The sequence below is a fragment of the Archocentrus centrarchus genome, chromosome 16 (genome assembly GCF_007364275.1).
Source record: "Archocentrus centrarchus isolate MPI-CPG fArcCen1 chromosome 16, fArcCen1, whole genome shotgun sequence".
NCBI classification, from domain to species: domain Eukaryota; kingdom Metazoa; phylum Chordata; class Actinopteri; order Cichliformes; family Cichlidae; genus Archocentrus; species Archocentrus centrarchus.
Window position 1 is genome coordinate 34418561 of NC_044361.1, and position 27770 is coordinate 34446330.

The 27770-nt window shown below is 46.9% G+C and overlaps 2 protein-coding genes across 7 annotated transcripts; both read right to left on the reverse strand.

The window, feature by feature from the left end:
- Window positions 1–3199: 3199 nt before the first annotated feature.
- Window positions 3200–15128, reverse strand: pi4kb (phosphatidylinositol 4-kinase, catalytic, beta). Of its 6 annotated transcripts, XM_030749866.1 has the most exons (14): window positions 14992–15127; window positions 13602–13783; window positions 12707–13328; window positions 10894–11259; window positions 9650–9694; window positions 8818–9045; window positions 8420–8647; window positions 6318–6427; window positions 4907–5011; window positions 4674–4797; window positions 4249–4514; window positions 4046–4178; window positions 3806–3926; window positions 3200–3727 (listed from the first exon to the last, which is right to left on the reverse strand). In XM_030749866.1, exons 3-14 carry the CDS (start codon window positions 13298–13300, stop codon window positions 3546–3548), a joined length of 2502 nt encoding a protein of 833 aa, XP_030605726.1. In that variant the 5' UTR covers window positions 13301–13328; window positions 13602–13783; window positions 14992–15127; the 3' UTR covers window positions 3200–3545. The 6 variants fall into 6 exon arrangements, with proteins under 6 accessions (XP_030605726.1, XP_030605721.1, XP_030605727.1 ...); XM_030749861.1 differs by having other exon boundaries at window positions 3200–3926; window positions 14992–15128; XM_030749867.1 differs by lacking the exon at window positions 9650–9694 and having other exon boundaries at window positions 14992–15126.
- A 999-nt stretch (window positions 15129–16127) lies between these two features.
- selenbp1 (selenium binding protein 1) lies at window positions 16128–26891 on the reverse strand. Its single transcript, XM_030750291.1, has 12 exons — window positions 26628–26891; window positions 24630–24683; window positions 23475–23587; window positions 22957–23142; window positions 21752–21872; window positions 20983–21165; window positions 19293–19474; window positions 18868–18946; window positions 18673–18794; window positions 18507–18599; window positions 18164–18282; window positions 16128–17976 (listed from the first exon to the last, which is right to left on the reverse strand). Exons 1-12 carry the CDS (start codon window positions 26629–26631, stop codon window positions 17814–17816), a joined length of 1419 nt encoding a protein of 472 aa, XP_030606151.1. The 5' UTR covers window positions 26632–26891; the 3' UTR covers window positions 16128–17813.
- Between the last annotated feature and the right edge of the window lie 879 nt (window positions 26892–27770).

A 27770-nucleotide genomic window follows, 5' to 3' on the forward strand; every position in this document is an offset into this window, starting at 1 on the left:
GATGAGGTCACCCTCTACACTGTGGGTAACAGCCACGAGAGCTTTTTAATTTTCTCTGCTCATGTTCCACACACCTGTGTTCAAGCTGAGCACATTCATCAGAATTTAGATTGAAATAAAGTTTTTATTACCATGTACTAAGTTTATTATTACATTATTATAGCACAAGCGTCAGTTTACTTTGTACAAAAATAGCTGGCACAAACGTCCTCCAAGGAGCTACGTTTACTTTCTTACTGTGAGTACATTTCAAACATGTACTTTTTCACTGTACTTGAGTAAAGAAGATGAATCAGTACTTCAACTTTTACTAGAGTATTTTTTAACACAAGTATGTGTACTTCTACTGAAGTACAGAATGTCAGTACTTCTGCCACCTCTGAAAACGATGATGAAACTGGAGTTTGAAACTAAACATGCAGCTGTTGAGTCTGCAAATGTCATTCAGCAGGTTGTGTGCAGGTTGTGTGCAGGCTGTGTGCTGGTTGTGTGCTGGCTGTGTGCAGGCTGTGTGCAGGCTGTGTGCTGGCTGTGTGCTGGTTGTGTGAAGGCTGTGAACTGGCTGTGTGCAGGCTGTGTGCAGGTTTGCTCCTTGAAGCTGCTGAAGTGAAGCTACCATAAATGGAGGCGTGCAGAGATGCAGTCACAGCACAAACGAGTCTAAGCCTAACTTAAACCTATATGTGTGAAAATGAAAGATGAATGTGTGTCAGTGCGGAGCATCAAGTTTATCCCAGAAACAGCAGAGGAGTCATTTCCTTGTTCTCCTCAGAGAGAACAAAAAAACCCTACAAATGTCACAGTTCAGATCAGGCTGTAACCTGACAGCAGCTGAGGATAAAGGCTTCTTACCTGTGTGGACACAGGTAAGAAGCTGCAGCCCCACCAACCCCACCTTCACAATCGAGGATGAATTTAAACTGTGCTGCTGCTGCTGTTTGCTTTTGTGCATCTCTAAAGGCTGTGTATGTGTTGCAGCAGTGCTTTAACCTGTAAACAGCATGATGAATGGCTGCTCATGGAGGACTAAAACTCATCCCAGATCTTCACTGTGGGGACGCGCTCGGCTCGCAGCATCACTGGGCCAAAGAACTGCAGTGAGTCTGTCCCAAAGGATGGATAGAGCGGCTCTCCAGGTCAGCGTGGACTAGTGTGTGCTCACTCAGGCTCTCTTTTCCCGTTTCACTGTGATACAGAAGTGAGATTCTGCTCCCAGATTGTGGCCAATCCTGATGCTGCAGCGAGTGAAGGGTCGTTACGGCGGTGTTCTGGGAGTGGCAGCCTCAGCCCGTGCATCTCTGGGGGTCAGCCTCATTAGATGCGACCTCCATGTTAAGTAGTAGTGACCCGATTTTCACTCTGCAGTCGTGCCATAAATGTTATTAAAAATCAATCTTTTCATTTCTACCTTTGATAAAGTCTAAAGCTGCATTATTCAAACATGGCTTCGGTGCTCAGCCTTCATTCATGCAGCTCACTGCTCGGTTAGAAACCTGCAGGCCTGATTCATCATTATGCGCTCAGTTTTACTCTTGAACCACATTATTACAGATATCTTTTTTTTCTGAGTGCACCTCATTTAGTTTGTAGGCCACAAACTGCAAACATTTAAATGAATGTGGCGGCTGCACTCGGACGTGTTCGGCAGCCCTTTATCAGAACTCACAACCACTCCACTCATCACCAAAATTCAGGATGTTTCCTCTAAAGTTTTACTTTAGTTTCTTTTCCCCCAAAGTCTACTCTTCAGTTTTATCTGGAGTCTGCGTGGAGACCCACCTCCCTGAGGGAGGACGGGGTCACGGTGCTGACAAAAAAGTGATTTTTTTTAAATGTCTGAATCAGTCTTAATCAGACTGGAAAGGTCTGATAGGCTGCACAGACTCTGTGGGACTCTTAATTTAAACTCCAGCTTCAGTCTGCGAATGTTTGAATGGACGTGTCTTTACACCTGGACCTCGGACCCTTCAGGTCACCATCTGTTTCCTTTGAGCTCATGAACCTGTTAACCATCACCTCCCCACAGGAACGTTTGAGTGAGTCAGCTACCCATCAAACCTGTGAGTATGCTGCCAAGAGTACAAAAGGCATCATTGGTAAACTTTACAGAAATTTCTCATCTATGAATAGGAACTCAACAGATTATATTAGGCAACGGTGGGAAAAAGAAGCAAACATAACAATTTTACAGGAAGTCTGGGGACAAATCTGGAAGAATGCACTATCCACCACAAACTCTTTAACATGGCGTGATTTTTGCTGGAAGAATTTAATCAGATTTTTTATTACACCAAAACAGAAATCAAGAATAGGTGGCTCACAAGCTGCGTGCTGGAGGGAGTGTGGGGAGGTCTGTGCGGACTGCTTTCATGTCTTTTGGGCCTGTCCGAAGTTGAAGATGTTCTGGAACGCCATAAAGCAAGTAATCTATGAAACTCTGGGTATAACTTTAGCTTTTTCTTTTACTACTATGTACCTTGGAGAATCTCCTGAAGGTCTTAGTGTAAGCGATATATACTTGCTGAGGATATTTATGATTGCAAGCAAGAAGGCAATTACTAAATGTTGGCTCCAGCTAAGCCCTCCTACCCTGAACCTCTTCATGAATATTGTAAACCTGATTCATAACATGGAGATGCTGACTTTTTCAATACGTCTTCAAAGGGAGAAAGGAGAGAGACTCTGGGAAAAATGGCACTGTTACACGTGCAAAGGCTTGGAATAGTTAACTGGTGTGAATTGGGAGTATTTTGCCCCTCTGGTTGATTTGTAACCTGTTCCTAGTGTATATATAGAATAGTAATGTGCCTGTAAAATATGATGAATAATGTGATCGCCTGGTACCTGCCCTAGCCCTCTTGTTTGTTTGGTTGTATGTTATTTTTCTACATCAAAATAAATAATAAAGTTTAAAAAAAAAAACAAACAAAAAAAAAAAAAACCTGTGAGTGATGCTCTGGAAATATGTGTTCTCAAACCACCTTTTACTTTTACTCAGTCAGAAAAGAAAACATTCTCAAATAAAATCTGAAGCTTTTATTTTTAAAATCTGGAGAACTTCCTGCTTTGATCTTAAAACCTCCATCCTGTCTGAGGCAGATGGCCATATAAGGAAATGTATGATGGGATGATGTCATCCAGAAACCAAATAAATAATCAGGTGCTGAAAACCATGTGATCAGATTAGAGGAGGCAGAGCTGCAGGTGAACACCAGCTGGTTTTAATTGGCTCAAAGAAACTGCTTCACAGGTAAAACAGGAAATGGCGTCTGGTCCATTAAACTCTCTGCTCACAGTTCACAGGTCAAAACTAAAAGTGGGCTGCTCTCTCACTGGCTTAGAGTTCGGGGGAGCAGCCAATCAGGGATTTCTGCCCACATATGGAAGAACAAAAAAGAAAATTAAAGAGGAAGAGGAGAAACTTAGTGAGATGAAGAGAAAACTGAGAACTCTTTTAAAGAAAAGACGAGACAACAAAAAAAAACTGGAATAAAATAAAGGAGGAGTGGGTGGAGTCATAAAAGCTCCTCAGTCTGTGGGTTGGGTCACATGATGCCGTTGGTGAGGTACTGGAAGCCGTCGTATAGTTTGGTGGTGAGCGACCTCATGGATCCGTCCACCAGCTGATCGATGAGCAGCTGCAGCTGCTCTTCCGTCAGGCTCATGTGGAAACGTTCCTTTAGGCTGCGCATGGTGCTCGAGCCGTGGAAGCAGGGCAGCTGGGAGCCTGGGAGGGGGCACAGAGGTGGGGCAGTTAGTGCTGCAGGATGGGAAACGACCACCAGGAGCAGCTGTGGTGACTCACCTTGCTGCATGATCTCCACGATCTGCAGCACGCGGTCCATGTGCTTCCTGGCTGCGATCAGACCCTGAAGCATCAGCATCTTGTAGTAGTTAAACATGTCGCCATCTGGCCCGCCCATCACCTGTCAGACAAGACTAAGTTAAACGCATGCCACATCACCTGACAGACCACACAGAGTCATCACACTGTAAGAGAGCTGCGCCTCCTCTGACAGGAGACCCCGCCCTAAGCTGAACTCACATCCACAAACTCGGCAGTGAGCTTGAAGGCGGATGTCTCAAAGCCGAGATTTCTGGGCGAGCTGGACAGGATGAAGCCGAAGTCGATGTGGATGATGTGGCCCTCGGCGTCGAGCAGGATGTTCCCGTTGTGCCTGCGAGGAGGGAGGAGCATATTTAGTGTGCTGGTCAGATGCCATCTGCAGGCGCAACAATAGCACTCACCTGTCTTTGACCTGCAGCAGGTAGCAGATGAGGCTGTAGCCGGCACAGCTCTGCACAAAGTTCCTCTGCGCCGTCAGGAAGGCCTCGGTGGTGGGCGTGCCGTGCTCCTGCAGGAAGTAGTCAAGCAGAGACAGCTGACTCTGCTTCTTCACCTGGTGCAGCGACACGGCGTTTACCACGGGCTCGATCATCCCGCTGTCTGCCGACAGCACCAGGATCTTGTACGGCTTGATCCAGAGCGGCACGCGCTCCTGCTCCCAGATCGACTGCACACGCCAGGTGGCCATTTTAGATCATCGGCACAACGCGGCAAAGAGAGGAGACGACAAGAAAGGACGACAGAGAAGAAGAAGACAGAGCAGATGTGAGGTCACAGGAAGAGCCGCTTTTCCTGGATGCTGTGACGTGTGATGTTGTGGCGTTACCTGGAGCTGCTGCAGCACCTGAAAGGCGAGTAGCTCCTGCCGCAAGTCATCTCCACACTTCACAATGACAGACAGGAGCCTCCAGTTGGGGAGGTGGCCATAAGGAGAGCCCTCCCTGATCCTCCTGCAGGAGACGCACAGCAACAGTCATCATCATCATCATCATCAGAGCATGCTGCACACGCTCAGTGATGCCACCATATGATCTCGGTAAAACCTGAGGAGACACCTACCTGACTTTCTCCTCCCACGGCTCCTTCAGGGCCACGGCAGACGGGTCCTCGGGGTCCCGTTTGAAGGTGGTGGGGGCTTGAGCGAGCTGCTCAGACAGACGCCGCCTGAAAAACACACACACACACACACACACACACACACACACACACACACACACACACACACACACACACACCTTTCATCAATCCACCGTCTGGTCCTTAACGCGTTTTTCATCTAGAGACAGGTACCCGGAGCTTCATCAATACCGCCCCCTTCTGGCAGTTTTTAACCTGCATTAATGATGCAGGTAAAAACAAGGGGAACAAATGAAGAGTTCAGGTGCAAAAGCTGTTGAATGCGACCACCATCAGAAATTAGATAACAATATTTATGGAATCCTTTCCACACATCGCATTAAATACGTCTCTGTCTGAAATATCAGTGTGTTGTCAAAAGCCTCTAAGCACCACTTCCCTCTGCCAGCAAAAGCTCTGTGTAGAGTTCACGGCTCAAACGCCACCATCGAGAGGAAGTTAAAGGTTTCTGTAGATGAACCTGCAGACGGATTGTTACTGGCAGCTGAGGGTCTGTCGCTCGGTCCACTCACAGGGGGGAAACGGGAGGGCTGTTTGCATCGGTTGCAGCCCCCCCGCAGCATCCCTTCATCATCATGACCCCCTGCGGCGTCCCATCTGTTATTCTGTTACTGTTGAAGTAAATAAGCTGCCATTTTGTGCCACTGTGGTTGTACTGTGTGAACCTATGTAGAAATCTTCTTATCATAGTCTGATATTTGGGCCTTTGGCCTTTATTCACACTGAGCAGAGAACAGCCTGAAGAGAATGATCCTCAGAAACAGAGAATTTCTCATTTATTCTCTGTCCTTTCACCACTTTCAGTGTTTCCAGTTCCATCAAAGGTGATTTTGACTCTAACTCCGGAGTGGATTCAGACGGCTTTAGAGAAACAAAAATGTATTTGTTAAAAAGTAGAGAAATGACTGGCTTTTTTTTCCAAAAGTGTAAATCCAGTTTGTTCTGTAAATAATAACCTCATCATTGCCTGTAAAATGAAATTACAGAACTTTAACATCGGAGGCTGATAAAAATGCTTTTTTAAAAGAAAAGTGGTGAGGCAGATCTAGAGGGTTTTGCATCTGAACTCTTCAAATATTTCTTGTATAAACTTGCAGAGGTGATGTTCCTGTGTGTAGGCGGAGACAGCCAAGACACAACCTTGGCCAGATCACTGCCAAACAACACTGAGATCTACCTGCAGAAATAAGTGATGGCACTCCTGATCTACTAAACCCTGGCCTTAAATCAGCCGTGGAGGAACCATGGGTCTGCAGGAGCCCCTGAGCTTCCACACAGCTTCTGCCCAGGTACCTCTAGCAGTACTGATACTGTACTCTGCGTGTACTCTGACCTGATGTCTCCGGCGGCGATGAACACGGGCTCCTTGCTCTCCAGGCTGGTGATGCTGTCCACTGAGAACTGGCTGATGTTGTCACAGCTGTTGGTGTGAGTCTCTGGAAGCTGGAGGAAGAGGAGGGACAGTCAGAGCGTTTCCAGCTGTGGATGATGAAGCTTTTGTGGAGGTCAACGCTGAAGGGACAAATTATTATTCTGTCTGCTTTATGAAGTAGGACTTTGCCTTCCTTTACTACAGCCGTGTCCTGTTTCTCTGAGGAAGGGTCCTCACTCAGAGCAGACCTGGAAGCATCTGAATGGCTCCATAATCAGCTGTTCCAGGTCTCCAAACACTAAGAAAAGGAGCTTCAGTGCTTCCTTTACTGCCTCCTTTAGCAGAGGAGACACTGGGACCACCCTTTATGAAAGGAGAGGAAAAAACGCAGTACCATTATTCATAGTGAAGGACCATCCCCCTGAATCCTGCAGCAGGTTAAACTCACAGTGGAGCTCAGGATTTATCCAAAGCTGCATGATTTCAAACTGCACTCTGTGTGCTGACAGTACGATGAACATTATTTACCACCATCATGAGCCGTCCCAGTTCCTGTGGTACTGCACACGGTTGCTTTTTTATTTTTCACAGCACACTACAGCAATGAGCCGCTAACAGGGATTCAGGAACAGCTGCATTTTCACTGTGATTTGCTCAGATTCAGCAGAGAAGCTGCTCTCTGTGCACTGCTGAGGAAAAGCAGCTCAGCTCATTTCTGCCATCTCAATAAAATCAGCATTACTGACGAGCAGGAAGTAACACTCAGCCTGGGTGAAGAGATTCAGGACAGAGTTTAAGCTCCGTGCTCGAGCCAGTTACACATTTGTTCTTATAACACCTGATAACCCCTCCCCCTCCTAAATGTAAACTTTCCTAGGAGCAGCGCTCACAGCAACGACAGGCACATGACAGGATTTTTCAGCGTTGGATTTCAGGCAGTTTGCAGTGAACAGTGTGCTGCAGACTTTGTAATTCACGTTTGTGTGACTCATTTAAATATCCTCCTCCTGAAAGTGAAACTCTTACAAACACAGCTGCCACAGTTCGACCTGTCCACAGCTTTCAGTCCCAAACTGTTGCTGAGCCTCTTCAGTGAATCAGCAGCTTTGTGACATCTAAAGAGACTCTGAGCTGCTGCAGCCTCACACATGAAACCCTACAGTTCTCATTCATAAAGTGCTCTGCAAACATTACGGCTAACAGGTGGATTCTCCTGTTTCAGTGTAGCTAGCCAACAAAGTAGACAGTATATCCTTGGTTTAACATTAACTTACTGCCGCAGCCATGGGCAGCACAAAGTGACCCCTCAGGCTGCTTTTTGACCCTGAACCCTCCCTCAGTTATGCTGCAATAGGCCTGGACTGCTGGGTGTTTCTTCTTCACTCACCTCTTTTAACTTTGTTAACTCTGCATTATTAAGCTCCGGCTTTCTTCCACAGCATGTCTTTTGTCCCGTCTCCCTTTCCTCACCCCCAACCGATAAAGGCAGACGGCTGCCCCTCCCTGAGCCTGGAGGTTTCTTCCTGTTAAAAGGGAGTTTTTCCTTCCCGCTGTGCCCAAGTGATTGCTGAGGCAGTCTGAGTGGTGGGTTTTCTCTGTAATTATTGGACGGTCTTTACCTTATAATGTAAAGCACCTTGAGGCGACTTGTTGTTATATGTAAATAAAACTGAACTGAATACATGTAATGTTTCACACCCACTTTAACTCTCAGGACTCTAACCTCTCAGGACTGAGAATATCCGCATGGAAAATAAATAAACCTTTCATTTTAATATTCAATGTGTGAGACCTCGCCGGTTACAGACACGCCGGAGGGTTCAAACGTTTTACTGAACCAGACAGCGGCAGATGAGGTGTAAACGGAAGAGGAGCCCTTCACAGCTTCCTGTTCTTTCAGCTCCACTTCCCTCCAAAATGTGAACTCTTACAGTGACTTCATCAGAGGAGCTTCTCCAGCCTCTAGCCTGTTCTTCAAACATCTTAATTTATTCAAAAGACTTCACGTTTTTAACCACTTTATTACTGCTTAATGACATCACATCCCGTATGCGTGTCCTCACCTCCACCTGCAGCTCTCCGATGTCGTCCACGGACCACGCTTCATCATCATTGTCGTAGTTCGGGACGACTGAGAAGCTGCCGGCTCGCTGCTCCGGCGTCATGCCGCAGTCCGGAAGGTTCTCCACAGAGCGCGTGCTCCTGATCCGGTTCTCCGGGATCCGGATTGGAACGCTGGACGTCTCAAAGTTCTCACACTCCAGAACCTCCACGTAGATCAGGTATGGAGCCTGAGGGGTGGACACAGGTCACATGACTGCTGAGGTCATCGATAACACTAGGACATTATTGGACAGACATTCTTTCTCACTGCAGGAGGCTACAAACCTCCTCAGTAAACTTTCTGACTGCGTTCAGCCTCCCATCAGGTCGAGGCTTACAACGAGCCGTAAACTCTCACCTTGTCTTTGGAGTTAAGCACCACGGCCTGAGAGTGCGGTACTCGGACCACATGGTGGTCGAAGGCGGCGGTAGGCAGCCACACGCGGGCCGGCAGCTTGTGGTTGAGCAGCGACAGCTCGGAGATGAGACGTTGGGTCTTCTGCTCTTTGGTAGGCAGCGTGGCCAGACGCTTCCCGATGCCCATCAGAGACTTGATGAACTCTCTCTGAGGAGCCAGACGCACCGGCTGGAGGCGAGACAGAGATGCACAGTCAGACGGTGGAGGAGGCGGAGCTTAGGGCCCTGCTGGTCACATCAGGTGAGTTCAGACAGAGCGAGAGAGAGAGACAAGGCAAGGTTTGATGTTTGTGTGTCAGGTTTTGGAGCTAAAATGGCTGATATTTAACAGCCATTTTGCAGTGTAAGGTTTGAGGCTTTAGTATCAGAGGTTCTTCTTAACGTTCCTCTGCTGCTTTCATCTATTCTAAAACTGTTTGAGCAGCAAGTCACAGAGATCTGAATGAAGTTTGGTGCTGAAGTTTTCCAGAAAATACAGAAATTCATCATCAGCATACACCTACATACAATCTCCAATGAGCAGATATCAGAGTATTAATTGTGTGTGTGGATCAAACCTGACACACAGACTGAGAGGAATCACGAGGGCGATCAGATCCTGATTGAATTACAGGAGGAGGGGTCCACAGACGTGAAGCTCGTGCGTTCCATCCCCTCTGAGCACACGTCTGTGGACTGAGACTGAACCTGAACCACAACCACAACCAGGAGACCACACAATTCATTTCCCACAATGCACCCCGGAGGTCAGAACAGGAAGTGGCCGAACTTACGGGACGAGAATCAAACTCCAGACTGTCAGAGCTGGAGCTGCAGTCCTGAGGGTCAGAGGACGGTGAGTCAGAGGCAGGCTGAGACACTCACTCACCTACAGGTGTGCTTGCTCTAACCTCACCTGTCCTGCAGGTTCCTGCACCATTTTAACCATCAGCATCGAAGCTCTTTAAGACTTCCTCAAAAAATACAAATTATGACTCAGAGTGGAGATGATGCATTAAATTCCAGCTTTTAGAACCAGCCTGTGTTCCATATTAACCTCAGCTGATGGACATTAAACGTCTGGGGCTACCTGGATCACACCGGGTAACCTGGTGTGATGAGCCCTGAAGTTCTGGTAAAACAAAGTGGGAGGAGACTCAAATCAACACCTATACAGACCCGTGCTTTTACGCTACCAGGTTGGTCTGTTGGCCTTCATTTCCCTCGAGTTTTAAACACACATCATCTGCAGATTTAATACCCAAAGCATTCTGATGTGAAATCTCAGACATTTTAGGCCCTTGTTTGATTTTCATTTCAGATTTTAAGTGGTTTTAATGAGCCATTTGCTGCTCGCTGGTTTTATTCAGAGCTGTACTCAGCTGCTGTGGTTTAAATCCGGGTCAGAGACTCGTCCTTGAATGTTAATGTGATTTCTTTGCATCTGCAGCTTTTTCTGAACCAGGAGTAAACACTGGCCTGATAAGAAGGCTGTAAGAACAGACTGCTGCTCTGTGTATGCCCATCTGGAGCCTGGATTAATTTGAGTCAAAAAGCCGCCACATTTCCACTGACTGTTCACGAGAACGTCATTCTCATCGTTTACTGATATGTTTGGATGGATGGATGTTCGTCCTCAGCTGCGTTCAGACCCTGGTTGTTAATTCACTGACTGATTCGCTGCGTACACGATGACTGAAACAAAGGGGCCTTTTTCAAAAAAAAATAAAAAATGACCCTCTGTGAGCACTTCCTGTTTCAGTGGAGGCTCCGATCACTGTAATGCTGCTGCAGTCACGAGCTGATGAAACGATGCCTTTAAAGGCAGAAATCTGTGTTTGGACGAACGAACCTCGTCTCACCTTCAGCTGCAGAGATTTAAGGATCAGCACTGACCTGCAGATACTCTCATTCTTGAGCAGAGCGTGATCACCTGATGCTCCTGTCCACCAGTGTTCACTTTACTTCAAAACCTGATAAAAATACCCGTTAAACATCCTCGGCGATTAAACAGCGCCCTCTAAGGGTAGGCTCTTACCTCGTCTTGGCTGCTTTCCACTTTCGGGTTGCTTGCCGTCCTCTTCAGGTTGCTGCTCAGGCTGATGCTGACCGTAGCATCTGACTTGGAGCGCTGATGCGTCCTCTTTGATGGTGACAGACCGTGATCTCCTCCCAAGGGCCCGGGGCCGGCCGTGGAGGACGCCACGGGACAGAACGGCGTCAGAGCGAGGGGATCCCTGCGGACTCGCGGCCCGGCAGGTTTCAGTTCATCGGACAGGATGAGTTTCCTCAGTTTGGTTCCTCGAGAGTGGCGCTGGGTGGAGATGTGCATGTCAGAGGAGTAGGCGCCGAGCAGCCAGGCACACTGCAGGCTGAAGGAGATGCTCTGCCTGCAGCGGTGCACCTGCAGGTGACAGGCAGGAAACCGGAGAGTCAGTCAGTTAATTGACCTTTAAACCCTGAGACAGCTGCAGCTTCATTTCCTGCTCAGACTCTGAAGCTGTGACAATGTGTTCAGACCAAACACAAAGTTTCACCTCAGATTCGTCACACGATCACAGTCACCTGAGTCTTTATGGACCATTTCACAAACCACCACTCATTTCAAATATAAACAGATTTAAGAGCTTCTCTGACTGACTCTCCTTTTTTGTTCAGGGTTCCCATTAACCTAAAAATACAGATGTAAGAATTATGAAATTCCCCCAAAAATACTTTGTGCTCAAGTTTTTTGATGTAGGACGGAAATGCAGAATACTTATTCTGACGTTAAAAATAACATTTTCACTATGAAAAAAATGTCAAGCCGGGACAAGGGGATGTGCCGTCGTGGCATCAGCCCCATTCTCACCAAGGGTCAGTAACCTCTACCCAGCTGTCTGCGTTTATCGATCGGTGGGCATGCACACTTCATCGGTCTGCAGGTAGATCCACAGAGCTGCTCAGGACATGTTTACAAAGCAGCTGGAAATCTGGGCTGACAGGAGATGAGAAATCCAGGCTGATTTATCTTGCAAATTCAAACTTCCTAAACAACAGTAAACAGTAAATGTGTATTTATTTTACTAGAATGTGGCTCACTGATATGATATGAATATTAAAATGCTGAATTTATCAGGCCACAGACATACTTTTCTTAAAGTAATAAAGTATAGTCACTTAGACTGACTTGAAAAAATAGGAAAAAACTTTCTGAAGTAAAAATTTAAGAAATTTTAATTTCTAAATTTATTTTTAATGAAATTGGATTTCCCAGGCTCACGGGAAGCCCCACCCACCTGCTGTTTGTGACAGGCAGCCAATTAGAAGAACGTTGGCTTGAATTGGGGTGGCTGTAGCTCAGGCGGTAGAGCACCTACTGATTGGAAGGTCGGCAGTTCGACTCCTGGCTGCTTCGGGCTGCGTGCCAAAGTATCCTTGCGCAAGATACTGAACCCCAAGTTGCTCTCCAACGCAAGCGGAGTGTGAATGTGTGTGAATGTTAGACAGTAAGCACTTAGCTTAGTTGCACATGGAAGTGCTTGTATGAATGGGTAAATGTAAACATGTTGTATAAGTGCTTTGAGTGCTCAGACAGAGTAGAAAAGCGCTATATAAGAACTAGTCCTTTTATTTTTTTAAAGCCTGTCATGTCTGGCAGATCTTGCAAGCAGAACTAGTCCATTTAGCTAAACAGCTTGTTTCAGATAGAGGATGATCTGAGGCCCAGTTTATTATAAAGGAGGACTATTCTGAGAGGTCATCTGATTCAGCAGGAAATGCTCTGATAGAACCTCAAAAACCAGACGACACTTTTACCATCTACCAGTAGACGACCCTGTAACGCCTGGCGCCCTCGGGGCCACACTCACCACATAGGGTTTGATGGCGTCGCCGACGTCCTCGTCCATGTGGATGTACATGTTGAGCAACTGCGGCAGGTAGAAGTCCACCTCCTCGTGCGGGAAGCTGAACAGGCGGTTTCCGATGTACGCCTGCACGCCGGGCTCCTTCGAGTTGTGCAAGTAGGAGATCGCCATGGAGACGTCAAAGAGCTTCGACTCGAACAGGCGCAGCAGCCACGACTGTTTGGAGGGATTGTGTCTCTGCCGCCGCCGTGCGCTCTTCACTGAGCTAGACGCTGGGCCCTCAGGGTCAGAGGGCTGCGCGTCTGGCGCCGCCTCGTTCTGCGGAGGGCCACTGTCGGCCTCCACCTGTCGCAGCTTCACCTTCTGCAGCACCTCCTGACACGCCCGCTGGGCCACCTCTGCGTCGATCACCAGGCTGAGCTCGGCCACGCCCTCGTTGATAACGCATAGGGGAGGGGTGGTGGCCTGGGGGGGGCCGCAGGAGGATGGTGTGGAGGGAAGAGACAGTGAGGGGGAGGAGGAGATGGAGATGGAGGGGGAGGGGCTGTTCTGATTCGAGGGGGCGGGGGAAAGATCCGGCTCGGCATCCTCCATCATGGCTGCCGGGAAGCTCCGCCCTCCTCCACTGAAAGAGAGCGAGAGAGAGGTCAGGGGTCAGGTTGATACTGAGCTCTGACAGGTGACCTGACCTCCAGTTCCTCTGAGAAGATCACAGATTAGATGTTTTCACCTGTCAGACAGCATGTGGGGATCTGTTTTTAATTTTTTCTCCAAAAGTCTGTGAGTACATAAATTAAATATTCTCAACTTTTTTATACTTAAGGAATTTTGATCAGAAATTTAATCCATCAGCCCCAGCTCTACTTATCAATAAGAAAAAACAAAAAACACTACAAACCTGTCTGCGAGCAGTATCCTGGAGGAACTATTTTCTCTCTACATCTACATCCGCCTGCCAAAGGAAGCGTGCAGCTCGTTCACATGGCAGCTGAGGAGAGAGAACGCCATCAGCATGTTTCCTGTCACGCTGACGTCACAGTGAGATCCTGATGGGTGTGGCTTGGAACAAAGGAGATTTTCCTGCAGACACAGACACTGATTACTCATCAGCTGTTTACTGGTGGATTGATGAAATCAGCTGGCACTTTCTCAGACGTACTGATTAAATCTGACTGTAGCAGAGGCAGGGTAGAGGCCACCAGAGCAGGTCTCTCTTTTCCTTCTATAAACCTCTCTTAAGTTTAGCCAGAGTAATAAATCAGTTATTGATCAGAGAGACTGCCCACAATCTCACACCTCACAGCAGGTGTGAAGCTTTAATCTGGATTAAATTTGAGGAGGGTTCCACTCTGTCCAACTAAAGGGGGGGGGGGGGGGGGGGATCTGGTGGCTCCTCCAAATATGTGGAATCTAAACTATGACTCCAGGACATCTTTTAGTCATCTCTTGTATCCTTGCATCACCTCTAACCAGGATTTGTCAATACAGCAATGAGCCGTTCACATGAGAGCCAGAGTCTGCACCATGTGATCAATCAGAAACATGGACAGGTGTACGGTTAGCAGAGCAGCTGATTTTACAGAGAAGATAAAACTATAAGAACAGAAAAATGTCAAGAGATTAAACTCACACAACAGTGTGTGTGTGTCAAAGAGTGTATGAGTGTGTGTGATTGATGAGCTCTGCCTGATCGGTTTGATAACCACCTGATATGAGTGATGACATCATGGTAGGAGGAGCCTGATAGAGAGGATACCTGGATGTGCAGGCAAGGTCTCAGGTTAGGTGATCAGCATCAGTTACCATGGTGATCCAGCAGGTAAATCATCACACTCCCCCACACACACCAACACAATTTTGGAGCGCCACCTTCACCTATCACTGTCAGACCGCCAGGGGATCAGAGGTCATCATGACCAGAAGCCAACTGTTAGTCTAGCATTGTGACGTTTCTGTCCACCTTTTTTTTTTTGGGTCCTCACTCGCAGCTTCAATTACTCTAACCATCACAGAGTTATTAGTCACCTGACCGTCACCTGCTTTAATCGTTAGTCATCTGCTGTCACGGAACCGTTAGTCACCTGACCCTCACGGAGCCATTAGTCACGTGACCGTGCAGCGGCCCGTTAGCTTCATGCATAGCTCAGCATTAGCAGGCCAACTGTTGCTGACTGCGCGCACCCGCTGTTAAAGCTCCTTGCTAAGTTAACATTAGCAGCAGCGCGGTCACAGGTAAACCCACCCGATGTGTTGACGTGTCTGGGTGTTCCCAGGTGAGCCGTTCTTACCTGCTGACGGCTCAGTGCGTGAAATCCGGTTTTAAGTCCATTGATTGTGTCCGGCTATCGCCGCTGCTGCTTCTGCTGCTGCCTACTGCTGCTGCTGCTCATTCTTCTTCTGCGGTACCTGATGCGCTGCAGCTCACTGTGTCTGAGCAGCACCTCCTGTGGCGGCCAGCGGTCCCTGCAGCGCTTTCCCCTCGAGAGGTTGACTGACGTCAAACACGCCCCACCTTCTCATGCTGTTAAAAACACCTGTGCAACAGGAATTAGAGTTTTAGGTGTTTTCGTAGAGATCAAGCAGCAGACGGAAATCTGTTTCCCCTCAGCTCACACGAAGCTTTGAATTATTCCCGCAGGTAAAAGGTGAGACTCGTGTTTCATAATCCCTGTATCATCTTCTCCTGTTGAGAAAATTCAGCTTCCACTCACTTCCTGTTTCACCTGTCCTCACTCATCAGTTTCACCTACAGAGCCTCAGATGAAGTTTGACCATATGGACGGTCTTCTTCTCTCAGCCTAATCTACAGCTACAGGAAGAACCTTTTCAAAGCCCCGATGTTCCTGAGGTCCAGGTGGCTTTCGGCTTTTTCCCGATGCAGAAGCGCCCCCTACTGTCTACAGGGGGCGCTGTAAAGTAAAAGAAGGTGGTGGTGAATTAAAAGAAAACGCACAATTCAAAATTATTTAGTTTCAGTATGAAGTGGAGGGTTCGATCAATAAAATATAACAATAAATGTTCTATTGCATTCAAAATAGAAAAATGTTTTTGAGACAGAGTCTCGGCTCCACTCACACATTCATACATGCAAAGTTGCTCTGAAGAAGTGACCTGATTGGCTCAGTAGCGTCACATTTGTTTTTCCTGTGTGCCAAAGAAACGTTATGAGAAAAGTAAAAGAGCAAAGTAAAACAGAAACCATCTTCAGGTGCGGGTCCATACAGAAGCACAGTCCACGTGTGTGTGAGTCTGGGAGTGTGTGGGACAGTTTTCTGTGGGTCTACAAAACCATCTCTGTGACTTTTTCCTGTGCAGCTCTCACATTTAGCAGCAGCTCCTCAAAAAGGAGAAACTTGGAGTTTGATGAGACGATCTGTCAGACTAATAATCTGCAGAGGCGAGGACAGAAACAATCAGCAGCATCTTTATTTGTGATGAATAATGTTTTTATTGCAGCTTTGCGTGAACATTAAAGGACATTTTACAAACTTTTTTTTAAAATCAAGAGCAACAAGAAAAAAACTTATCAGATATTTTGTGACCCTGAACTGGGTAAGCGGAAGAAAATGAATGGATGGAGTTTATATTTTCTGCATTTTCACTCTGATTATTACATTCAGGAGTTGTTGCTGCTCTTACAGATCTCCCAGCCTGATAAAGAACAAGTGAAAGTCTGTCCAGGTACTTTTTTTTTTCCTTTCGTGTGTAAAACAGGGAGTTAAGCATGAGGGCAGTAGAGCCTGTAGAGCATTACAAAACAGTTTCCTGCTTTTATCCACATCTTCTTCAACAGGTGATGCTGGTGTTTTTCTGCAGCAAAAAACCCAAAAACAAACAGGAGGAAGGATGGAAGAAGAAAAAAGTGATGTGAGAGGTAGAAAAAGAGCGAGCGGAGAGAGGAGGACGTTTTGAAGATGAAGGCTTCCTGACACTAAAAACCGGTTCCACTGAAGTTTCTTTTAGTCTCACACTCTGAACGTTTCCACTGAGTTGATCTGGATGGAAAGTTTTAAAGGGCCATTCTGCTTTGTTAAAACCTGATGGATGAACAGAACCTCTCCCTATAAAAACTGCTCTGTACCTGTAGCTGAGCTACACAGTTTATTCTAAAACAACAAAAAAAACTGGGTTATATTTAAGGCTGACAGAGGTTTAGGATCTCTGCTCTGTGGAGCTAAAACCAACAAACCTGCAGCTTGTCCTGATGATGGGGTTTCATCTGTCCAATGCTCAGCCCTCCGTGCAGTCTGAAAAAGCTGCGGCACAGTGGGAAAAAGTGTTTTTATGCTCTGGGTGTTATGAGCTCTGCAGCCCGACACTGAACAGACTCCTAAATCTCAGGTCAAGATTTCTAATTTCTCTTTCACAATCCAATGATTCAGGCATGAATTTTTTTTTAGAAGCTGCAGGGAGCCACACTTCGTCCTGATCAGCATTGTTTTACCTGAATTTAGAAGCTGAAAGTTGGCCGGACCCTCAGAGACTCACAGCAGGCTGAAATAAAGTGGAACGGCCCTTTAGCTGCTTCTTCAGCTGTTTTAAAAGGCAGGATTCAGACACTGAGGGTTTATGTTCCTCATGAATGTATGAGTGGAATAATGAACAGAACATCTGGACACATCTGCTTCTGAATGAAAAGACTTTAACAAGTGCTTAGGACATGAAGATGAAGGTTAAATTCCTCCTTAAAGTGTTAAATGTTTGATTTTCTAAATGGACTCAGAAAAACTGTTTTCTTTCCTCACTGATTGTCTCAGTTTTAGATGTTCTTCTTAATCGTGAGTTCTTTTAACTTTAAGTCAACACTCAAACTATAGGCCTGTCATCGCATCACTGCTATTTATTAATTAAATTCATTTATCTGTGTGTGTGTGCTGGAAATTTTACTCCTAAAGGTGATCTCTGCAGCAGATTTTCCATTTGCTTTTTTTTGTTTTTTTTCCCCCCCTTTCTGTTGTTGTCTGTGATGAACAATAAAATTCTTTTAATGTGTGATGCTGACGCCAGAAGCTACATTTCAAATACTCGGAGTCCTGCCTGATATGTCCTGAAACGGGGTTTGGACTCTAAAGCTGAGGACGATCACGGTTCAGCTGACGGACGCAGGATTTCACAGCCAGATGTCGGAGGTGCAGTCTCCGCCTGGGTACCTCAGCTCATGAGCCAGAACCGGACCGTCGGGCTCTTTGCCAAAATCCACCAGGAAATCCTCGTTCAGGGTAAGGCCGCCAATCACAGTGTCCACATCGATCTGCATCATCGCTGACCCCTCTCTGAGCACAGATAGGGATGTAGTAAGAAGTGTGTGGACACAAGAGCCTCGCATAAGCAGTATGACTGTCCAAACTTTTGATTAAACAGTTCTGCTCATGAATGAATCCTGAGAGTCTAAACAATGAAATCTGCCCACCTGGACTGTCGTGAGCCCAGGTGGAAGCCCTGCAGGGTCACGGATCTCACCTGATCATGTCGGGGTAAAACTGTTTGTCCCAGCCGCTGTACAGAGAAGTCGTCACATAAAGCCTCCGCCCGTCCAGACTGAGCTGCAGCATCTGAGGACTTCCAGGGATATGCTTCCCCTGAGAGACACACAGGTGAGGGGGCCGCAGGTGAAAGGGAGACAGGTAAGATGGATCTATGCTCTCAAAAACATGGCCTAGAGTTAAAGTCCTTTTCTGTCTCTACTCAGGGTACTCTGATATCAGGGTTAAGAAGCTACTCATATATTCCTAATATTTTTTTTTAACACCTTCGGATTTTCCCTAATCTTGGAGGCAGGTGAACTGCTTCCTGTTTGTGGCACCTTTATGATGCAGGGGCGGGGCTGCTGCTGGTTCTCCGGGTCCTCCAGGACCCTGACAGGCCCGTCACTGACGATACTTCCTCCCAAGAACACCTGGAAGAGACCGACAGGTGAACTTTCTCACTCTGTTCAGTGACATCATTTGAAAGGTGTCATGAAACCAGACCTGGCCGACCAGTCGTGGGTTTCTCCGGTCTGTGATGTCATACTGTCTGATGTCACCGTGCAGCCAGTTACTGAAGTAGAGATAACGGTCGTCCAGTGAGATCAGGATGTCTGTGATGAGACCTGCACAGACAGACAGGTGAGAGGGCAGACAGGTGACAGACAGAGAGGTGAAAGGTTTGAACGTCAGACTCACCTGGCATCTCAGGTAGCATCCATCCCTCCACCTTCTTACTGGGAACACTGATGACCTTCTCTGCAGCCCAGTCCCCCTTCTGAGACACAGAGAGCATGTCAGCATCAGCGTGTTCACAGTTAGCATGCTAACATCAGCTAATCTAAGGACGCAGCTGCCGGTTCTCAGCCAGGCTTTAGGAGAACATCTGAGGATGGAGGGTTTCATCAGCTGCTTCTGGAACTTTACTGACCAACGTTAGTCTTTGCCTTGAACCATGAAGTGCTTTATAAATAAACTTATAAACTTCAAACCTGCTGAAAACGGTCTAAAGGTCGCAGTAGTTTTGTTTTATAACTCTTTTATCTCAGTTAGCCTGCAGATGTCCAGCTGATCACTGATTAACCACAACTGAGCAGAGCCATCGTGAACCCGGCGGTACTGACTGCTGTTTTGTAGAATCTGAAGATGGCTGAATTCAGAGCACATCCCACATAGCCCTCAGTGGCGCTCGGGTCATGGAGGAATCGGACCTCCAGAGGAATAGCGCCCTCTTCACCCAGATCCAGCCTCTGCAGCTTCCTGTGGGTGGTCCAGTCCCAGATATTCAGGGCGCTGCCATAATGGCCTGCAACAGATCAACAGTGGCAAGAATGAGAACAGGAAGCGTCTAAGCTGATGGATGCTGGGATTACTGGGATTGAATCCAAGAACTCTGCGGTACTAATGAGCTCCTCTAAAGCTCAGCTGAACCGATTGGCCTGAATTCATTAATTTATCAGAAGACTAAATAAAAGCCTGGGTACCAGCTGGAAAACTTTGTGGCATCTACTGAAGCCACCCTGGAAGGCAGGCATCAGGAACTCCTGTCAGTCCTGCTGGGAATTATACCTGTTTCTTTACCCGACCTTTCATACTGCTGACCATCACACTACGCTCGACAGGCTGAGATACTGGCTGGGTCTGCTTTGGAGTGGTTCTTCTTTCTTTCCAGCTTAATGAAAACAGAAGTCCCTGTTTGTGCCTCTGACAGGTTTGTGTCTATGGGAATGGAAACTCTTGGTCTCCACATTTACTAACTCCTATGAGGAACCTTGGAGTACGTTTTGACTCAGCCTACATTTTCGATGTTCACAGCAAATCTGTGGTTCGCTCTTGGTTTTATCACTTAAGAAACATTGCCAAGTTGAGTTCCACTGTGTCTCACTCTGAAATGAAGATTATTGTTCATGTTTATTTCATCATATTTGCATTATTGCCTCACCCACCGATAGGCGGAAGGAGGTGATCCGGATCATGATCTGGATCCAGGATTTTGTGAAAGGATTCTCTGTCACTGTGAGATAGGGACAGTATTCACATATTTGCATCTAACCTCATGAGGATGAGTCAGAATCCTCTTAAAAGAATTATGGTGCAGCATGACCATCAGTTCTGTCACACAAAGCAAAGATTTTTCATGATCGAAGGACGATTCTGGATCTAATGATGCAGAATGCTGAAAACTATGATTGGGTATAACAGCACTGGGTGGTATCTATTGCTGCATAGTATCGGCACATGGAAAATTTGGGGTCGGCGAGTTATGTACTCTACCGAGTGCCCGTCCAGTTGTAATTCATTGTTTCATCCCTGACACGTCTGCAGGTTCCTCAGGATGCTGCTGCGAGGCTTCTGACTGAGTCTAAGTATTCTCACGTCACACTGTTGATAATTCAGCTGCACCAGCTGCTCATAAACTTCAGAGACCACTTTAAGATTCTGGTTTTGACTTTGAGAGCTCTGTATGGGCGAGCACCACCATACATGCGTCAGGTACCTGAGGTGAGGTGATGTGATCAGGGTCTGCGGGCTGTGCATCATACGAGGCGGAGAACTAAAGGAGACAGAGCTTCTACAGCAGTGGCCTCCAGACTCTGGGGCTCTCTCCCTCTGAGCCCGAGAGCTGTGGACTCAGTGGTCTCTTTCTAAAACTCACCTTTTGTCTTTCGCTTTAGCGCTTATCTTATATTTACCTTGAAATGTGCTATATAAATAAAATTTACTTTACTGGAATCAAGAACTTTGTGGTACCCACTGAAGTGCAAAGTTAGACTATAGACATAAAACTGTGAGCCACTTAAAACTCTGACTCACCTTCTTTGACATGAGCTGGGTTAAAACCGTTAACCAGAGCTTTGGGCGCTCCCCATTCGGTGCTGATCATCACGTTGTGCCGAGGCTGGTACCAGAAGTCATAGCCGAAAGGCGCCGCCTCACCTTGGTGCTCCCAGTTACCAATCACCTCAAACGTCTCACCGTCCAGAAGAACAAAACCACCTGAGAGGACATGAGCAGGTAAACTCAAATAAAATATAAAAAGACTGATGTCACCTCCATGACTTCACCCACTGGCTCCTGAAGTCCTTTTTGAAGTCTTGATTTTAGCTTTGAAGCCTAGCAGATAGCTACAGCCTCCTGTGTTGCCATCCACCTGTCAAAGAGACCACACCCCTGATAATGCAAACTTTAAGTACAATTTAAACAAGATATAGGACCCCTCCCCGCAAACTGTACAGCTGTTATAAAAGGGGAAATTAGCTCCAGAGAACAAAGCAGTTTCTGTATCAGCTGTAAACACGTTTATGTCTGCTATAAAGTTTTAACATGGGAGTCTATGGGCACTGACTCGCTGTGGCGCCTCTGCAGGACAGCAGAGGAACTGCAGTTTCCCATTTCAGCCCTGGCGGCTGACCCTTGGGTGTAACAGTAAAACTAACCACTAGAGGCCACTGTAGCAAAATGAACGGGGTTTGAACTGCTCGTTCTTGTTCTCAAATGTTGCACTTTCTTTAGGAGTCTCTCTCTCTCTCTCTGCGGCCTTTCTGCTGTTAGGAGGTGGTTAGGATTTATGCTGCAGTCTTACCTTTGGCGTTACCTGACGGGTCTCCCATGCAGCTGATCATAATCTGACCGCTGGCCAGACAGTGGCTGGTGTGAGGGTTCGCCAGCCCACACTTCCAGTACAGCTCGATAGGCTCCACCATCTGAAGACACAGCAACAATATAACTGTAGCTCGGCCGCTTTCGTTTCACATTTCACCTTCGGACGTGGTCGGGTCCAGCAGAACCAAACTTCATTATTTTGCAGTTTTAAAGCTGCAGCGGCCTGTCAGAGTCTCTGAGGAGAACCGGGGCGATGACCCCACAGGTCTCTCACGAGATGTGTGTTCAGATTATTTACTGGATTCACTGACGGCAATGGGCTGATCATCTCCCACTGCAGCTGCAGGTCAAATGTCTTGCAAATGTTTTTCTTTTAAAAAGAACAGCTGTGGAAGAGTTTATCATCCCGTCTAAACTCAGGATGAACTCTTCCTCCTCCTCGCTCTGACAGGAAACCCAAAGGAGTCATCTCTGAATTTAAAGAGAACAGCTGCTGCAAAAACAGTGAGGAAAACGTTTTCCCAAATCTACCATTAAACACGTGAAGCATCAGAGCACACTGAAAACTTCTGTGGAGGACCCTGCTGCTGGATTGCTGATCTGAGGTGTTTTTGAGCTGCTGTGGGGTCTCAGGGTTTGGTCAGTGTGGGCCCCTTCTCTGTAAAGGACTGGATGGGCCTCCTGACCCTTACATACCGGTCTTTAGTGATGCAAACAAAAGGTGCCCCAGCCCGTGATACAGCTTTACTTTAAGCTGTTTTAACACGTCCTGCGGCCCTGAAGCGTGACACGACGGTGACTGTGAGCCCAGCCTCATCAGACACCGAAAGCTGCCAGCTCCCAGTGCAAAGGCCGTGTGAGAAAAATATCCCAGCATGTCAAATGGTCAGTGAGTGGAACAAAACATCACCCTTAAACATCTACAACACAGTAAATATGCTGCTGTCTCAGGCTTAGTTTGGGATTTTTAAAAGTCGATTGGCAGGAGTTACGTGCCTATAGTCAGTGTACGATCAGTATGGACGCTAACCTTTGTGAAGAGGATCTGAGGCTACCAGACTTTGCTGTCAGTCATTTTACCTCACTGAACACAGGAAATGCTCATTTCAGATCCAATCATAAACCACCTCCAAAGCCAGCCAAACGTTGAGTGGCTGCTGGAGCAGCGCCGCCAGCCATCCGTACCTTGTGGATTTTGGGTGCTCTGGGATCCGTCCCGACGTCGACCACGTAGACTCTGGAGGAGATCAGCGACGGCAGAATCAGGTAGTTTCTCTTCTTGGTTGGGTCATCGAAGCAACTGCTGCAGGCGTTCCAGCCGGAGTGATGCAGTTCGTCACGAAGGTTCGGCATCGGCAGTCGGTGGATCACCTGTGAGGGCACGGGTCAAAGGTCGTGACACAGCAAAGTAGATATGTTAGCATGTTCTCAAGGCTTATTTGTGGCTTTGGAAATGAGTAAGGTTGGGTAACTTCTGTTTGAATGAGACAGATATTAAAAGGATTCCTGGAGGTTAAAGACAGAAAGAAAAACCTGAAAGAGGAGGAGGAAGAAATGCTGGCAAAACGTCTGAGAGGAGCAGTGATGCAGGAGAAAACTGACAGGAGAACAAAAAAAAAAGACAAAAGCTTTGATATTAGTTCTCAAACTAAAGAAAGAAGGATGAAGAAGTCTTCAGCATCCAGCAGGTGGTTCCAGGCTACCTGGCAGTAGGTGGGGGATTTGGGGTTGACATCGACAGTGGCCAGGTAGTCGGGTTTCAGGGTATCGGTGTTGCGGTAGATGCAGGGCAGGTAGATAATCTCCTCCCGGGGACCTTCAAGCAGGAAACAGCAAAACGAGAGCTTTAAGGAGAACCTGCTGAGATGTTCTACCAACACTGGCCAAAATGTTAACTTTACCTTTTCATGTTACTCTAATAGAAGTGACCTTTATATTCAACTAAACTGCAAAGACCATGAAGGAACTGTGACTCCTTCATGAGCAGGAAATGTTGAGCCTCAGTCCAGACTCCACCTGCGGTCACTGCAGCATCTAACCTGGAAGCAGATCTTAATGCTTAATGCAGCCGAAGAACCGAATCTCCGACCTGCGGAGAACACACCGGTTCTTAGAAGGTTCCACAGCTTGAACTGATTCCAAACCAGCCCAGAAACAGCAGCAGGTGTTCATGGAAGGAGCTCTATGAGCTTGGAGCTGAGCCCACCCAGGCACAGCGCCGGGAGTCTGATGGACGGGTTGGAGCGATCTGGGCTGTAAATGACAGACGTTCATGTTTCTGTCATAAACAGGAGGAAGTCGAGCAGGTTCAGACTCAGACTGGGTCAAACATCACGCTCGTGTCACATCAGGAAACAACAGAAAATACGCTCAGGAAAGTTTCTTCTTCCTCCTCTGAGCGACCGCTGAACTATGACTTGCTGCTCAGAGGCAAATGGGCTGCTGTGATTGGTCAGAATTCACCTGGGATAACTTAATAAATGCTGCCTTTTACTTTTTTAGAAAGCAGAACACATTCAGTCTTTTATTTAAATATGTATTTTGAATTAACTGAAAATGAAACCTAAGAAAATGCTTCTCTCGAGCCGTCAGGATCAGCACGTTTTTGAAATAGTAGGACCCAGTAGGCCTCTTAGACCCGCCCACTACGCCGCAGCAGACCCCAGCGGGGCTCACCAGGGGAGACATAAACTACAATACTATAAACTATAATACTACTACAGCACAGCACAGCACTACAGCACAGGTTAACCTGCAGCAGTGGTCATGTCTCTCTCTCACACACACACACACACACACACACACACACACACACACACACACACACACACACACACACACACAGCTGATCAGCTCACCCTTCATGGCGTCCAGTGGGCTGCGGTATCCCGGTCCACATCCAGAGCAGCTTGCTGAAAAATACCAGAGTTCAAAGGTCATTAAATCCCTGTCGGATGTTTGCGTGACATGGTGTGGACGCAGTAAATCGTCGTTTCCTGTCCGGTCTATTCCAGGCAGCTGCACACCAAGAATCTCAGATGGAAGATTTTACTGTTGGCACATCAGTAAATCTGCAGCCTCGCGTCACCTTCAGTCTGCTGCAGCAGGAGCTTCACGGGGCTCCACACAGCCACTGTTATCAGGTGGGACCAGCAGTGAGAGAAGCTCTGAGATCTTTCAGACCAGGAGCATGAAAAGGAAAACCACTCACTCGTCTCTGCTCCATACATCACACAAGGCTCTGCATGAGCTCCTATGCTTTGTTTGAACTGTGCAGATGACCCTGTAACTTATGTTCTATCAGCAGATCAACCAAACCTAAACCTCCGCTGCTTTGACCCCGCTGCTTTAAGCACACAAAGTTTGTCCTGGAAAACTCAAAGTTTGTGAATTCAGAAGATTTCCTGGAAACCACTGGCGTTCAGCTGTTTGAGAGGAAAGAAGAGCCACAACTTTCAGAAGAGGCTCTAGAGCAGGGGTCTCAAACTCCAGGCCTCGAGGTCCGGTGTCCTGCAGGTTTTAGATGTGTCTCTGCTTCAACACACCCGAGTCAAATATAGAAGTCATTAGCAGGACTCTGGAGAACTTGACTGCATACTGAGGAGGTAATTCAGCCATTTGATTCAGGTGTGTTGGATCAGGGACACATCTAAAACCTTCAGGACACCGGACCTCGAGGCCTGGAGTTTGAGACCCCTGCTCTAGAGTGTAGTTTGATGAAAAACTGCCCATGTGTTTTTCCACAATGCCAGAAAACAGAGCAGTGGAGCGATGCAGCCTCATCAAACATCTGATGCTGGACCACCTCAGGCCCACAGAGCTGAGCCCCAGAAGTGCCAGAAGTGGTCCAGATTAAGCCCCACATGAGTCAGGCTCCCAGCCCACACACCAGCTTACAGCAGGGAAAACAAAGAGGCAGGAAGCAGAGCAATGAAAGCCACTTACCAAAATAAAGCAGGAAGTATGTGTTCCTTCGGGTAATATTTGATCAGTTCACCTCGTCAGGTTATCGGGATCATTCTGTTTGGCCTCTCACTGTGTTGTGTAAATAAAGTTTTGCTTGTTTGTATGACCTGTCTCTGAACATGTCCTGCTGATGGACTTTGAACGTGATATCAATAAACTTGAGATATTCTGCATTGTGCCTCCTTCCTGCTTTTTTCCTCTGGGGCCACCGTAGTCACAGCCACAGGTGTAACTGAGTAACAGCTTTAAAAAAGCTCATAAAAGCTGCATGTTTAAATCTACGGATACAAGAAAGGACAAAAAAGAGAAAAGCTGCAATAAAAAGCAGAGCTGCTGCAGCCTAACAAGGATCCAAGTGAACTAATGTGACCCCAGACAGCAGCATTGTGCAAACAAACACACACACACACACACACACACACACAGCCTGCAGTTTAAAGGAGCAGGCTGCTGTTTTCCTGCTGATCATTATTAAACCATCAGTTTGTTTTATACTAGCAATAATGAGTGACACTAATAATCAGGCACCATCTGCATCATTTTAAAGGAAACACGCCAAAGATTTTTTTCTGTAATCAGCTGTAGTGCTCATGCTGATTATTGTGCATTGTTCCTTTTAAATAAAGTTATGCAGATTTACTTATCAGAGATTCAACCTGCAGCTTCCAGCACAGCACTGTATAAATCCAGGTCAAGTCGTCCATTCACTCCCCATTCTTATCTGCGGCTGCAGCAGAGCATAAAGCTCAGCCTGAAAAAAACCACACACTGCACCTTTATTTGTGCCTCCTGCACGCATGGGGGGAGTATGAGCCTCTCGGTCTGATCAGCCTGCAGGAGGAAAGCTTCTGATTCATGCTGCAGGACGGAGTAAAGAAAACTGGACTCACCCATGTCTGAGCTCCTGGTCCGATGTGATCCAGCTAGTCTGAAGTCCTTCTGACCAGCTCGAGTGTGAAAACAGAAGTGGGCGGAGTCTCCATGCTTGTATGTTAGGAAACAGCCAAACAGAGAGCAGGGGTGGGGGGGCTTCTAACACACATTAACGCTGAAAAGCCGAGAGAGACACACTGAACTTCCGGCTGTTTCGCAGGTAAAACGCGGTGATGAGCTGAGAGCAGCGCAGAGTCTTTAAACAGCTCACATTATTCCTGCTTCAAAACCTTTTCACAGCATTTTGAAAAGGTCCAAACGGCCGAACAATAACAATAATGTGCCATTATTTTTTATTGAATGGTAGAAAAATGTGATGATTTTATACTTTGCGTTTGTTGAGTTTAACCTCATTGTCCATGAAAGGAATCGTGTAAGAAAGAAGCTGCAGGAGAAAGTGACGAGTCACGCAGAAAGGGAAAAAGAGGTGCGGTGGATGGTAGATCACAGCCTGAGGCCACAGGAATAAACAACTGCGTGCAGCACGTTGAAAGCAGGTAGTTCTGGGAACCACAATAAGTAATACAAATAAAACTGCAACAAAATAAAACAAAAAACGAAACAAAACCAAAAAAATCTACTTAAAAATTAGAATTAAAAAACAAGTTTAAAAACCATCATCCACAGGACCAAACTGAACTCCATACAAACTACAGATGGGAACAAAAATGCTAAAGTTAAAGATTAAAAGGGATTCAAATAACACCAAACACTGAAAAAGATGGGAAACAAAATATGGATTTATGGGAATGTGACTACGGACTGGCAGGAGAGTGAAGAAAATAGAGGAGAACTAAAGGGAAGCCAAAAGGAAGTGAAAAAGGAGGTCAGACAGGCGAGAAAAAGGCTGGCAGCAAAAATGAGAGGAGAGAAAGGAAGCTGAAACAAAGACTGACTGACACAGCACACGATAATGCTGCAGGACACACACGCAGTTGGTCCTCCACCCTGACGGGAAAACACTGAACAAACTGCGGCTCCTCCAGAGCCGACACGCCCGGCTGCACCCACACTCTCTCCACCGAGAATGCAGAGGGTAGAAATAAGACACTCCAGGCTAAAAGAAACCTTTGACACACGCAGTTACTCCACCCGAAAAC

Excerpts from the sequence above, each read along its gene's own strand:
- pi4kb (XM_030749861.1), bottom strand. The coding sequence starts at position 13,300 with ATGATGGAGGATGCCGAGCCGGATCTTTCCCCCGCCCCCTCGAATCAG. Across the intron at positions 4,798-4,906 it reads CCGTGGGAGGAGAAAGTCAG|GAGGATCAGGGAGGGCTCTC; the intron begins GTAGGTGTCTCC and ends CGTCTCCTGCAG. Across the intron at positions 4,179-4,248 it reads CTGCTGCAGGTCAAAGACAG|GCACAACGGGAACATCCTGC; the intron begins GTGAGTGCTATT and ends CCCTCCTCGCAG.
- selenbp1 (XM_030750291.1), bottom strand. Across the intron at positions 23,143-23,474 it reads AATCCCCCACCTACTGCCAG|GTGATCCACCGACTGCCGAT; the intron begins GTAGCCTGGAAC and ends GTGCCCTCACAG. Across the intron at positions 18,283-18,506 it reads CCCGCCCCTGCATCATAAAG|GGGAAGCATATCCCTGGAAG; the intron begins GTGCCACAAACA and ends TGTGTCTCTCAG.